Source organism: Sphaerodactylus townsendi, linkage group LG02 (assembly GCF_021028975.2).
Source record: "Sphaerodactylus townsendi isolate TG3544 linkage group LG02, MPM_Stown_v2.3, whole genome shotgun sequence".
Classification (NCBI taxonomy): domain Eukaryota; kingdom Metazoa; phylum Chordata; class Lepidosauria; order Squamata; family Sphaerodactylidae; genus Sphaerodactylus; species Sphaerodactylus townsendi.
In genome coordinates this window covers 136,758,208-136,772,225 of record NC_059426.1, presented here as the reverse complement: position 1 = coordinate 136,772,225, position 14,018 = coordinate 136,758,208, and the positions used below count along the sequence as shown (strand labels likewise).

The 14,018-nt window shown below is 41.1% G+C and overlaps 1 protein-coding gene across 1 annotated transcript in view; it reads right to left on the bottom strand.

The window, feature by feature from the left end:
• AKAP6 (A-kinase anchoring protein 6) overlaps positions 1–14,018 on the bottom strand; it is a 289,841-nt gene that overhangs the window by 54,397 nt on the left and 221,426 nt on the right. Inside the window, 2 exon segments of the mRNA XM_048484616.1 lie at positions 4,420–4,644; positions 11,313–11,457. Coding sequence (XP_048340573.1) covers positions 4,420–4,644; positions 11,313–11,457 — 370 coding nt within the window.

Genomic DNA, 14,018 nt, shown 5'->3' with positions numbered 1-14,018 from the left:
GCCCTTCATTCTTTGGTTCCCCATAATTTTTGCATTTACTGCACGCTCATGCTCACACTCACCACAGCACCCACTACAGGCTAAACCAATTGTGATCCATGTTAATTTTTGTAAATTTTAGTGCTTCTCGGGTTATAAACATTTACAGCATATAGTTTACGGTTGTTGTTTACTGTTTTAGTAGTTTATCACCTACTCGGCATCTGTTTACAGTGCTGGACTACACAATCAATTCCCCGTGCTGTGCAGATCTTCTTGTGAGACAGCTGTACATTTCTTTGTGTATGGGCTGGGAAATGTGACTTCCCAAAATATGCCAGTTTTGTATGAACACTTTAAAGCAGATGTGTCAAATTCATTTTATTTCAACCTTTCTCCAAGGAACTCTGGTTGATACATTTGGAGATTAGAAAAACTCTAGTGACTGGGTCAGGGTCACCATTTAAACATTACCATTGAATGAGAACTTGTACCCAGGCCTCTTCTGCTCAGCTCTGATGCTGTTTTCCCAACTGTGTAGTATACAAGATTTTTACCAAGAAGTTCTCTGACTAAGAATTTGAAATCTAGTAACTAACTATCAGTTCCACTAAAGTTTTAAAAAATACAAAATTTCTTCAAGTCTGAAATATAATGTTGTGAGTTTTCCCCTGCCACTAGACTTTTTGCACAACTGAAGATCTTGCACAAGCACCACTGTTAAAACTTCTCAGTGGTTTGAGAAAGTACAAATGCTATAAGAAGCAAAAAACTACTTGCTTATTCTACAGCAACAAAATATGTAACCTGGAACCCTGAGGTTAATATCACTTGACTTATATGGAAACCGTGATATATTCCTCAGTTCTCAAAAGATGAAGGAATGACAAAATCATAGAACCAATCTTTATGGTGGAGAAGACATCCAATTGTTCTGGGAAAGGATTAGTACAAACTATATGCAGTGGTATATTCTACAATCCCCCTTTACCCCTTTTTCTTTCTGGAGCTTTCAAATTATGGAAACTTTCATGCTAACATTCAATTGCAGATGTGAATAATAGTCCAATTCAAAGGGAGGAGACTCCGCTTTGTAGTTGGCACAGCCTTGAGTTGACGTGGGTGCCCACCTTGCCAGAGCAAGTGGCAAATGTAACAGCGGAAGGGGCAGCACATGGCACTGCAGCAACTGATCCCAAAAGCAACCACAATCTCCCAGTTCCGTCGACACAGGATGATACTCTGGAGGGGGGGGGGGCATTCTGGAAGCATTCCCATGGATGAACTGAACTTAGTTTCCACCAGTCCATCAACCTGGGTATCCCATTACCATTTAAGACAATGGGAGAATTCTCTGGGGGCCAAGTTCTTTTGTCTTTTTGGCACCTTCTAATGCTGCCTGAATGCTCTTTGGAGGCAGGATGGTAGCAGCGTTGTCTCCGGCCACTTGGAGCTCTGGATTGGGCTCTAAGAAGCTCAAAAGACAGTCAAGGCACTTCTGCTTCCATCTGCCCCATCCCCCACTGCAAACCACAACACAGATAAAAACTATGAACTTGACAATAAGCCCTGACAAATTAGGAATATGGACTTGGGAAGAAGAATGTATGTTATGCAGCATATGCTTTCTTCTTCAACATAGCTATTTTTGAATGTACTAAAATAACACCAAAAACAATAAGACCTCCATCCCAAACAAGCTGTGACAGACAGCACAGAAAAATAGAGGTTTAAAAGTGCAAGTCAGTCAGTGGGACAAGGTGCTAGCACAACAGAGTGGGGGAAAACTTCCTAGGAATGGGAAAGCACCCTGATTGGGTAAGCTGACCTGCACTATGATTGGTGGAGCAACCAGCTGACTCTGAGGAGGAGGAGGAGGAATTTCTGTGAGAGAAAAAGTTTTGAAAGCTTTTGGAATTGGATTTTGACATCAAGTTGACATCAAGACCCTTAAGCGTGTGTGTTAAAATATCTACTCTGAGAATTTCAGTCAGGGAGTGGATCTGTTTTGAAATATACTAGTTCAGTGTGTACTGGAAATGGATAATACACAGTCAGCATGTTACCGCCCAGGAAAATAAACAAAATATTTTCCTGAGTCAGGTCGCCTGACTCCACTGGTTCCATGCCCGGACGTAGAGACTTGTGTGGTTCAAAAGCCTCCATAAGGTTCACAGAGAACGTATATGTATGATTGTGCCAATGCTATATGGTTTCCCTCTTGCTTATGCCCTTTTAAGATGTAATAAAAGCCCCTCTTTAGTTGAATTTATGATGTGCCCACTGTTTAGGATTTTAGTTTGACTAGGTTCTCCAGTTAGTTTAAGGTTTTGTTATTTTTAATTTAGGAGAGTCTTGCCTATAGGTATATGTGTTTATCCCTTAAGGTTTCTCTAATGTTTAAGTTTAGAAATGTTATTTTTGAAATTTGTGTCTGTTAGCAAAAGCAGTAGCCTGTAGAGGCTGATATTAAGGGACAAGGAAGTTGGCTCTGGAATGCAGCTTAGACCAACACCCAGCTGACTCCTTAGCAAAGACAAAAGACCCCCTTTGGACTTGCAAATCAAATCTGGTGGCAGCACCCAGAGGTCCCCAGCCGTTGGAAGACGTGCAGGGGCCACCATTGGACAGTTTGAACTTTTCTGTGTTGTAAAGATGAGGAGTGGGAGCCTCAGGGCATTACTGAAGGAAACAGCCATCTGATAAAGAAGATAGCTGGGTGCAGCAGCGAGCCCACCTGGATTTCCTGAATGGACTGTTATCTGCTCTCCCTTCAGCAACATTGCGAGATCCCGCGAGAAGATGTTTGACAGCGGGATTTTGTAATCCCATTCAGAAGTTGTAATTGTATCTTGCTTTTGTATTGCTGTTTTCTTATTGGTGTTTGGTGAGGGACTTGCCCCCTTACCTCCCCTTTTACCTGCCCCTTTGCCCCTTTGAAGTTTGGGAATAAAAGTTCTTGCACTGGGTTGCAAGAGCGCGATTCTCCTGCCCGAGCTGTGACCACCATCTCCGAATAAAATCCTTTTACTTTGAAGACCATTTAAGTTGCTGAGCTGAAATCACTTATTGTTACCCGAGCAGCAGCGGTAATAAGCAGAACTGGAAGTTTTATTTAGTGGGTAAGTGTAGGGAGAATTTTCACAGGTGACCCTAAATCAAAGATAAGGGACTATATCTTCTGAGTGAAGAATTCCTAAACCAGTTAGAAGGGGAATTATACACACAGGTGGCTTCCCAGTCTGGCATATCAGGGTTCTGCTATAGTTACCTCAGGAGGTAGATTTATGTGAAGTGGATAGCTAACAGTGTCAAGGATGTATGTGTACGGTGTGAAAGGGTGTCAGTCTGACAGACCCCAAAGACATCTTGTATCCATTAGCCAGTAACATCTAACTGACCTATCTTAAAGTAAAGAATCTCTCATAACATCTAAGCAACTGAAGAAACTTATAATGCTTGATTAAGCAGTCTGAGTCAAATACTGAAGTTTGTATATTGCCTGATTTCAATTCACAGAAATATCTCCCAATCTCATCTAGTTTGTTCAATAAAGATAACTTCTGTTTGTTGAACTTGCCTCGGTACTCTGGTGTCTTGAAAAGGGAGATTTGCTATAATTAGCTGGAAAAACAGGCTCCCTTCACCTTTCTGGAGTTCTTAAGGCTGAGTAGATAAGCTTTAAACACCTCAAAACAACTTAGTTATAGAAAAAGCAGGAAAACCTGCATAGCATAGTTAGGAGTCTACCATAAATAGTTAGGAGGGTAAAGGGACCTGCCACACAAGTTTATATGTGGCCAGGGTTCTTCGAAGAAGATGAGTGGCATACATCCACCCAGAATCAATGTATTGCTTGTAATCAACATAAAGAGCTATAACTATAAGCAAGTCCATGCCAACATATTAGTTGTTGCTTAGAAAACATAATCTTATGTTGCAACAAATAATAAGGCATCTCAACAGCACTCAGAATCAGGGATCCTCCAACTTTGCAAAAATCACAGCTGACATTCTAACTAAACTTTTTTAAAAATACCTATTTTTGCTGAATTGATGGGTTTTTTTAACTTGGAAAATCTGCTTACAAGAAGTTCAGCATGTGTACATTGGCAGCATTTGGTATGGTGGTATTGGTATTGTTCATGCATGCTTCATGACTATGCCCTTGGGTCACCAGGCAATGGATTTGAAAAGCATCTTCGTTAGACTGTATGTACTACTTTGAGGAATGTAAATATCAGGCTGAAATTATTTTGATCCTTGCAATTTTTATACTTAAACTCTATTATTAAGGAACAGCTTAATTGAAAAACATATAAAAAGTATACATACACATAGGCTATATATGCAAGGATAGGAGACTAACACACATACTTCATATTTTATTTTGCTGTAAAGAACAACCCTTGCATCAACGCTGTGGGCTTTTTTTATTACCTTAAAGTATTGCAGTTGTTTCTCGGCATTCATTGTTCCTTCACTTTCTTGCCTCAGACAGGAATTGAAGATAAAAAGCTCAGTATTTCTCAGCCACCCTTTCAATTCTTTGATCCTGACCTCCAGCTGCCTTACCAGGCTGCCGCTTTCAGGAGAGAGCAGGTCACGTGGACCTAACCCACTGTGCCCTACCATTGTGTCTTGGATCTTCTCTCCTAGGGTTTTCTAATGCAACAGAGAAAGAAACCATAGATTAGTCTTATGTTCCAAAGAATATGTATTAGATAGGTGACCATCAGTACCTTTATCTAGATAGTAGCAACATTAGTCATTTTAATTCCTTATTTAGGTGGTTTACAGTGTAACTCTATGCAGAATTATTCCAGTCTGTGCCCACTGATTTCAATTGGTTTAGACTGGAATAACTCTGTATAAGATTTTTACCGCCAGTACATTTCTCTGGGTAGACAGCCATTCAGAGCAAACTTACATGCAGCTATTTTCTAAGTCATTATGTCTGATCTCATACATTTAATTGAAGTATTCTGAAGAGAGAAAGGATAGTTTTCTTGTCTCAGTGAACTATATCATCCTACCAAATAGCAAGGAGAACTCTGAATGTCAAGTGGTAAATGGTTGTCAGTATCCCCTCTTACATTCTCATAATGATCAATGACAAAAGAGCTATTGTCCGGGTCAGGTCCTTATTCCTTTGTTTACTTAACATCTCTTGTCAACAAGACATATAAAAGCAAGCAGAATTATCATTGATTCAATGGATAATAACCTGAATTTACATTGTTAGGGCAGAAAGAGAAAAATAAAAGGTGATGTCAAAATTTATACTGTAATATATCAGCATTTTATAATAAATCTAATGTAGTTATTGTAAGCATATTTAAACAATTAATTTGAACGCATTGATGTGAAACCAACATACAGTTTAAAATATGTCCCTGGTATATTTGCACATTTGTGCACACCTTTTCTCTCCAAAGTGGCCTGAAACCTCATTGTGACTTGCTCTTGTGTGTGTGTGTGTGCTGTCAAGTCACTGCCAACTTATAACAAACCCTGGTGGGGTTTTCAAGGCAAGTGATTAAACAGAAGTACCGTAGTTTGCCTATGCCTTCCTCTGCAGAATGTTCCTTGGAGTCTCCCATTCACATAAGAACCCAGCTTAACTGTTGAGATTTAACACGGACTATACTGAGGTCCCCATTGTGTACCCATGGGCACCACAGCACCTGCCAGCATCTTTTCTGGTGCCCATCGAGCTTTCTTAGGAAATGGGCAGAGCCAGGTAGAGCTTTTGCCCAACAAAGCTTCTGATTGACTATTGGAGATTTGTTTGACTGTGCAGATTTTTAAAAACGTTGCTTTGGCAGCAGCTGCCACTACAGCACAAGGATCTGCACGATGCTATTAAATTTAAGCTGTGGCAATCATTTTGTGGCTAGCTCTGCCTCCTGCAGCAGCTATTTTGTGACAGCTATTTTGTTGCTGCTCCCACCATGATATGTCAGAATTCCAAATGTGCCTGCAGGCTTAAAAAGATTGAGGACTCCTGGGCTATACTATACCATTACACATCCTGACTTACTCTATTACAATGTTACAAAGATTATGAGTACTGGTAGATATTGGTAAATAATATGTTCAGAAGGGTAGGTTGACTGAATGTATGTAACTCTACAGTTCTTCACATTTTGACAAATACTATGAAAGCTAAAAATGAAGCAGTATCAGATTTCTCAAGAAATTGAGGTTTGGCCACCTTTTATGCAGCATTGCCATGCCCAGGTTCTTGATCAGCAGGTACATTTCTATGTCATATGGATCTTCATGATTACTCTACTGAGTTTTGCTGCCAGATGGAATTATTTTGAATTTGCTCTTCAACTGAAACATTGGTGTACCGATTTATCGATGAATTTAAATAGCAAAACTGAAAGACAACTCAGTTAGAGAAAAGCCATCATTCAATTAGTGCTAAAGCTAACCAAGTGTGAGTTTTTTAAAGATTTCAGTGTGGCAACCATGTTACAGAGAAAAGCTTTGATTCCAGTAGGTCAGCAAAGTGGATTTATGTACTTTTATGAGGTAGAACTTTGCTGAAAAGTGGTAGAACACATATATGTGAATGTGCTTAACTCTTCATCTGGACACTGCTCTGCTTTTTTGACGTTCTAAACTCATAATTTTGATGCAAATATGGGCTAGAACATTGGTGAAGGAAAAGGCAGCTATAGTTTCTTGTGGCAAGTAGGCAGGAAATTTAAGCAATTGATTGCACAGGAATCTTCCTGAGGGCAATTAGAAATGGAGAACAGAGAGACTGGACTAACATATATAACCACATACTTTAATGCATAATTTGGCATTTGTACTGCACACTTAGAAGTCAATTTTATTTCAATGTTAGTTATTGTCAATTGCAGCTCAAGGTAAAAGGCTGAAAGTCAAACTACATGATTAGCGTGACATGAGTTGGGTCATGTTTGCACTACTGGACTCCCAGTCAGACAAACTTCGAAGAAACTCACCTTAAAAAGTACTTGTTTGCTTGATGCTGTGAAGGGGGATGCTGTGAAGGGGGAGGAAATTCTAGTTTCCACCCCACCCCACTTTTACCAGTATAAAGAAGAAGAAGAGTTTGGATTTATATACTCCCTTTCTCTCCTGTAGGAGATTCAAAGGGGCTTGCAATATCCTTGCCCTTCCCCTCTCACAACAAACACCCTGTGAGGTAGATGGGGCTGAGAGAGCTCCGAAAAGCTGTGACAAGCCCAAGGTCACCCAGCTGGCGTGTGTGGGAGTGCACAAGCTAATCTGAATTCCTTAGATAAGCCTCCACAGTTCAGGCGGCAGAGCGGGGAATCAAACCCGGTTCCTCCAGATTAGAATGCACCTGCTCTTAACTACTACACCACTGCTGCTCCTTTGCAGTGTCTTTTTAAAGGTTCTATGCTCCGGCTTCATGTATCTTTGCCAGGATATGGAGCAAAAGGGGTGAAAAGCCTTCCCATCTTTTCCACTGGCGAAGCAGGATGGGAGGAAAAATGGAAGCTCCTTTTGTTCCTTTGCAGTGTGAGTTCCACCAATCTGACCGCAAGCTCAGTTGTACACATGTGACCCAACAGATGCTTAGAGTATCATGCAGTTTTGTCCTTAAATGGCGGTTCTCAGATATCTTCTCTCAGTATTCTGCAACAAAAAGTCCCCCAGTTTATGAATAAGTAAACTGAAAGACTAGTCTGAGGGCAGCTATCATCCAACTAGTGCCAAAGCTAATCACAAGTATGAGTTTTTAAGGACTTTGACATGGCAACTGCATTACAGAGAAAAGCTGTGCTTCCAGTTGGTCAGCAAAGTGGAGTGCATGCAATTTTTATAGGCTGTCAGTGGTTTGGCTGCATCCACCTGAAAGTTTAGTTATCTTTTCATTGTGATTGATCTACAACCTATTGTGCAAATAAAAATATTGGGTTTTAAATGTGCAGTCTTGTTAATGGTTTTTTTCCTTCGGAGGCAGAGGGTGAGACCACAGGCATGCAGGTAATCACTTAGGAACTGGACCCATGCCTGATAAAGCTGGTGAAAGCTAATTTACAGAAGCTGGGTCTTTAATGGGCTGCACTGAACAATGACTATTCATAGAAACAGAAGCTTAGGGTTAGCCCCATTCAAGCCTGTGGACAATTGTGGACTAAATGGTTTGAGAATTACAGTCTAATAATAAGCTTTGAAATGCATACTGAATTAAATATGTAGATATTCAGCTGTTCTAAAGCATTCTACAAACAGTGTGTTTGGGAGATCACAATAGAAGAAGCAACTATATTCTTGGCAACACCCTTTTATTTTGATGGCTCCAATATTGATAATTTGAAGGCTCTCAGTGGAATCTAGCTCCAGCTATTGTTTTTATGCTGTAACAAAAGTAGCAGCAGGAGGTGAAATCAATGCCCTTGGAGGGTACGGTCACAAAAAAGAATTTATTGCCACTTTTTTTGTTCTGGAACAGTTTGCAATCATAAATTCTTCATAAACAGAATACTTCAGAGAATGGTCCGTCTTCATAAATATACGACAGAGGACATCAATTTCATTTAATTCACAATTTGTGTCAGCACAGCAGATGCCAATGCCTGCCTTGATAGGGTTGTTTAATATGCAATTGAGACAGAGTAATATTCAGCACAGGGGACAAAATTTCACAGATTAAACTGTACGCACCACTGACATTTCATTCTAATGTATTTCCATTCCACACTGTTCACCTTAGATGAAAGTAATATTAAAAACCATATCTCTCTATTTTACCATTGTTAGAAGTTAAAATCCTTGTCTTTAATTTTTTTCATGCCAATTAAAATGTAATCATGCCAATTAAAACAGTATGCCTTGTGTTGTTGGTTTCTGCTAAGATTTTTTTATTAAACAAAATGAAACTCAATCAAAAACTGCTTATTATACATGAAATTTCATTTAAGAGAAAACATCAACTTTTTTGTAAATGTAGAAATGAATATGAAAAAGTGATATACTCTTTCATCATGTTTGAACATATGAAAAGACCTTTAAAATTAATTTTAAATTAAAGGTTATTGTTTTATTTATATTTTTGAATTTGATTATATTAATAAAGAACGCCATGACTGGGATGGCCCAGGCTAACAATCTCATCAGATCTCGGAAGCTAAGCAGCGTTGGCCCTGGTTAGTATTTGCATGGGCAACCACCAAAGAAGTCCAGGATTGCTGTGCAGAGGCAGGCAAATCACTTCTGAACATCTCTTGCCTTGAAAACCCCACAGGGTCACTGTAGGTCAGCTGTGACTTGACAGCACTTAGCAAAACCATCAATAAAGAAAAATGGATTAGTCTTTCATCTGAGTGGTCACATACCTTGCCAAGAGTAACCACAAATTTAGCACTGTATTTGAAATAAGTTCAAGTAATGCAGGGACCCCCCAAAACACACAGAGAGCTTTACATGTCCAAGGAACTTGGATCACCAGTTTTTAGACAACATCTTGCCACTTCTGATAGCAAAATACTTTTGAAATGGAGAGAGCTGGCAGACTATGATGTGCAGACTGGAAGACTGCACCATACACTCCACCATACAGGAGGGACCCGCTGTGCAGAGAAAATGTAAGCAAAAAACAGAATTAAGTATCTCTAATGCAAGGGTCGCCAACATTTTGAGTCTGCAGGCACTTTTGGAATTCTGACATGGCTTGGTGGCTGCAGCAACAAAATGACTGACAAACAAAATGGCTGACATGGGAGATGGAGCCAGCCACAAAATGATTGCCACACAGGGTAGATCGTTGTGTTGTGTTGGCAGCTGCTGCCAAAGCAACATTAAAAAAAATCTGCACAGCCAATGAAATCTCCCAATAGTTAATCAGAAGCCTTTATTTGGATAAAACCTTGCTCTGCCTCGGAAGCCACTTACTCTTTGTAGGTTGCTTTAATGGATATCCCTGAAGGGTCTTTGAAAGTTTCATTTCAGTCTTTAGCTCCAACAGGTGATCAATGCTGTCAAATGCAATAGCACCAACCATCCATTTAGCACTGCCAGTCTTTGATCTCAAGTAGAGAGCTCCAACTCCATGTTGGAAGAGTGGGAGCTTCAGTGACCTTGGCTATATACAAAAAGGTCTTGAGGCATACTTCTCCTATAGATTCCCATGCACATGCAGCAGTCTGCCTTGGCTCAGGAAGGAGTTGTCCTTGCTAAATCAAGATGTAAAAAGCTCATCTTCAGGTGAAGGTGACAATATGAATCTTGTAATAACATTACTGAGTACTGTAATTCTTTGTTGTCATCTAAAACAACAATTCTGCAAAGTTTCTTGTAGAAATTCTTGATAGAAATTTCTTTGCAATGCTTAAAAATTCAGTTTCCAATCCATTCCCTCTCCATGTATAATTATCCCCAAATGTATGTCTGTGAGTGAAGCTTTCCATATGGGTGAAGGAAAGATGGAAAGAGTCAGGATTGTTTCACTGTTCATTGCAAAATAACACACAATCTCTATTACTAAAACTACTCATCCCTGATTCATTATTTAAGTGGCTGATAGACTTATCCTTTATTTGAGTGAAAGCAAGCAGAGCAAGAAGAGAATGAGAGCCTCTTGTTCTCCTGCAATTAGCTAGTAAGCTTCCTGCATCATGCCATCATTGGTGTCTGGGTAACAGAATCACTCTATTCGATCTTTTGCCAGATTTTTGAGTCTTACTGTTTGGCAAAGACCAAACCCATTATAGCATGAAAAATGAATTACATGAAACTTTTGTTTTGTCTTTGTCAAATATAAGTTGAATAAGGGCACACAATATATATATGACAACATTCTCAGATTCAGGACTTCAGATTAGTTCAAAACTTGCATATTGGTTTTTGAGCCATCAGTATGACCTTAAATATACAGTGACATCCCCACATTTCATCTTAAGAATATAGTAAATAGTTAAAGAGTAGATGTCTCTAACATGTACCTTCAGAAAAAAATTCTATTACCATTCACTCAAGCATGACAGTCAGTGTATATCAGATATACTGTATTATATTTGACTTGGTGCATACCCATAATACACAGCACATTTTATTTACTTTTTCCTGCATTAAACTAAGATTATTAAAGTCAGACAAGACAAAAGCAGGGAACAGGGGAAAACAGACAAAGAAAATTCTATAGGGGTTTTTTGGGGGGGACGTGCATGTTTTGTAATAGCATGAATGGCTTGTTTGAAATTTATGTCATGGATTGAATGGAACAGATATTTGTGCATTAAATTAAAAAATCAGAACAGGGGGCATACTTCAAGACAAAAAATGTACACATAACATACAAACAGTAATAAAAATGCAAATACCCCAAGCAGTTCCCATTTTTCATTAATTAAATCCACTTTTTCAAGGAGATCGTTGGGTAGTAGAACACTACTTCTCTTCAGTGCTTCAACCTTACTCAGCAATTCCATCTTTTTGGGGTGTCTGATTGACATTTCAACACTGTATCTCTAAAATGAAAAAAAAAGTTTTCAGTGTAAATTTAGTCTTAAACTATCATTTTCACATTAACATATATTTATGCAGCTTCTAAATTATTTTTGTCCTAAAATAAAGTGCCCATGGTTATGATGGACATCTAGTAGTGGTGGTGAGGATGGAAAGAATGGAGAGGGTCTGTTCTACTCCAACATTGTCCCCCAGTTCAACGTTATTTCTCCACTGGATAGAATTCTATTCACAAATAAAATAGTGTAGGAAACTGATCTTAAACAGTTATTTCCTTCTAAACCACTTAATTGCCTTAGGAAGCTGTAATTCTGTTAAGAACAGAACCGAGAATATTCCCCTGCTTCTGGTAACCCCAGTTTCTTTGGGAAAGCAGATTTTGCCATGATTTTGTGCCAAATCATAATCTGTTCTTGGACATGGAGAACTACCTGTGGGTTCTTTGTATTCTGCCCTTTGTTCAAGAGAATCTGACAGAAGCAACTGCTAATCATACTCTACCTTCATCTACAAAGCTTTGCCCTGGGCTCTAGTTGGTGGTTCAGCTAAAAGATGAGAAAGAGTAGAAAACCAGGAGCAGGCTGAATCTCACTACACATGTGTCTGAGGTCCCCAGGTCCTGCTTTGAGAGAAGCTAGACATCCCAGACGAAGGGGCAGAAGCAGGTATTGCCCCCATACAATACTGTTCTTAAATTCAACACTAAGGCCCTTTCTGCACGGGCCATAAACGGCGCCCTGGGAACGGCAAAAATGTCCCCAGGGAGCCGTTTCTCGCGACAGGCGGGCGCCATGTAATGCAGCAGCGCTGGGATCTGGTTCCCTCTCCCCTTGTAAGCCACCTTCCAAAAAAACCTCCCTCCTGGAGGGAGGTTTTTGGTAAACAGTGCATTCTCTGCGGCGCTGCGCTAACGGGCACTGCTGAATGCGCTGTTTTCCCCGTTTTTTTTCCTTATTCTCCGAATTCTCATCGCGTCTGTTTTGCTGGCCTCCTAAGACCCTCCCTCGCTGTCCTCTGACCCCTGGAGGTCGGAGGGCAGCGTGGGCGGGTCTTAGGAGGCCAGCAGGGTGATGGAGGCGATGAGGTGAGTGGGAGAGGGATGGGGAAGAGGCGGCTCTCGTGCGAACAGCTCCCACCCCTTCACCGGTAGAATTCCTGCTGGTGGGGAAGTGCCCTTTCCACAGTGCGGAAAGGGCCACAGTATGTTTCCCCAAACAAATGAGTGGCAACTGTTCCTTACATTGGAGACAGTAGAGGTTTATTTGAAGACAGTGTCATAATTTGGACTTGGGTATTCTAGTTCATGGAAGGTCACAAGTTTTCTTCATAGAATCACAAGAGTTGAAAGAGACCACAAGGGCCATAAAGGCAACCTCCCTGCCATGAAGAAACCCACAATCAAAGCATTGTTTATGCCATTGCCAATACTCATGTCAACTGCAGCCAGTTTACTCTGGCCCCTTCTGCACTTTCAATCCACTTTCAATAGCCAAATCCACTTGCAAACAATTTTGAAAGTGGATTGAAAGTGCATTATTCTGCATGTGTGGAAGGGGCTTCTGTCTCATAACATACTTTCACTCATTCTCTTCTGCCCTGTTATACACACCATTTCCTTCTTCGTGTTATTTTAAAAAAAAGATTTGAAGAAACAGTATCAATGTGTACCTTTTATTTGGAGCTTCATATGAAGCACAATGATACAAAAAGTGTTAAAAGGTCTACATAAATCATACATAGCTATTAGTAAACTGCATGCTAGACATTATGCTTCCTTTCCCTGAAACTCGGTGTAGAAAACTATCTTGATGCTGTTGTAAAAAATAAAAATAAAGGCAGGAATAACTATAACAAATCGCGGCCCAGGCTTCAGCCTGGGACGATACTGCAGGAGGGCGGAGGAACTCCTCTCCCCGGGCTGCCGTTGAGTCTTTTGCTCACGCGGTCAAAACGCACGCGATTAGTACTCGCATAGCCTATAAAAGCGGCTGCGCTGGTGTTTCCGCCTCTTTTCGTAGGCCGCAGGTTTGAAAGGAGCTGGTGGTGCTTACTGGTGGCCTTCGATTAGAGCCGGGCGCTTTCCTACCGAAGCGGGTTAGATCGTTACCTTTGGGTTATTTGCTTCGCTGGAGCGTGCCTTCTCGCCGCTTCCGAAAATAAAGCGGCCGCACGCCGTGGTGAGAGTCTGCTCTCCCGTGACGTTGCCGGGAGCCTTTCTATCCGGGTCTCGAAGCGGATCCACTTGAGTGGACGCTTAGCCGCCTGCTGCGCCGGAGGGCGCCTTCGCCGCCTCGCGGTCAGCTACCAGCGCCGGGTAGCGGAGCGTTGCTCTCCCGTAAGGCCGCTGGAGTTTCATCCGGGCCTTTGAGCCGATTCCAGCGGGCGCTTTGTTTTGTTTGTTTTGCCGGGTTGCTCTCCGCCGCAGAGATCCGGGCGGGGTGGGCTGTTTGCTCCCCTTACCAGGGCGGCGCGGTCTCTTCGCCTGAACAGGCGTTTCCGCTGGGAGCGGGGCGCCACTTTGTCATCAATTTAACGGGAACCGCTCCTCCGCCTCTCCCCGC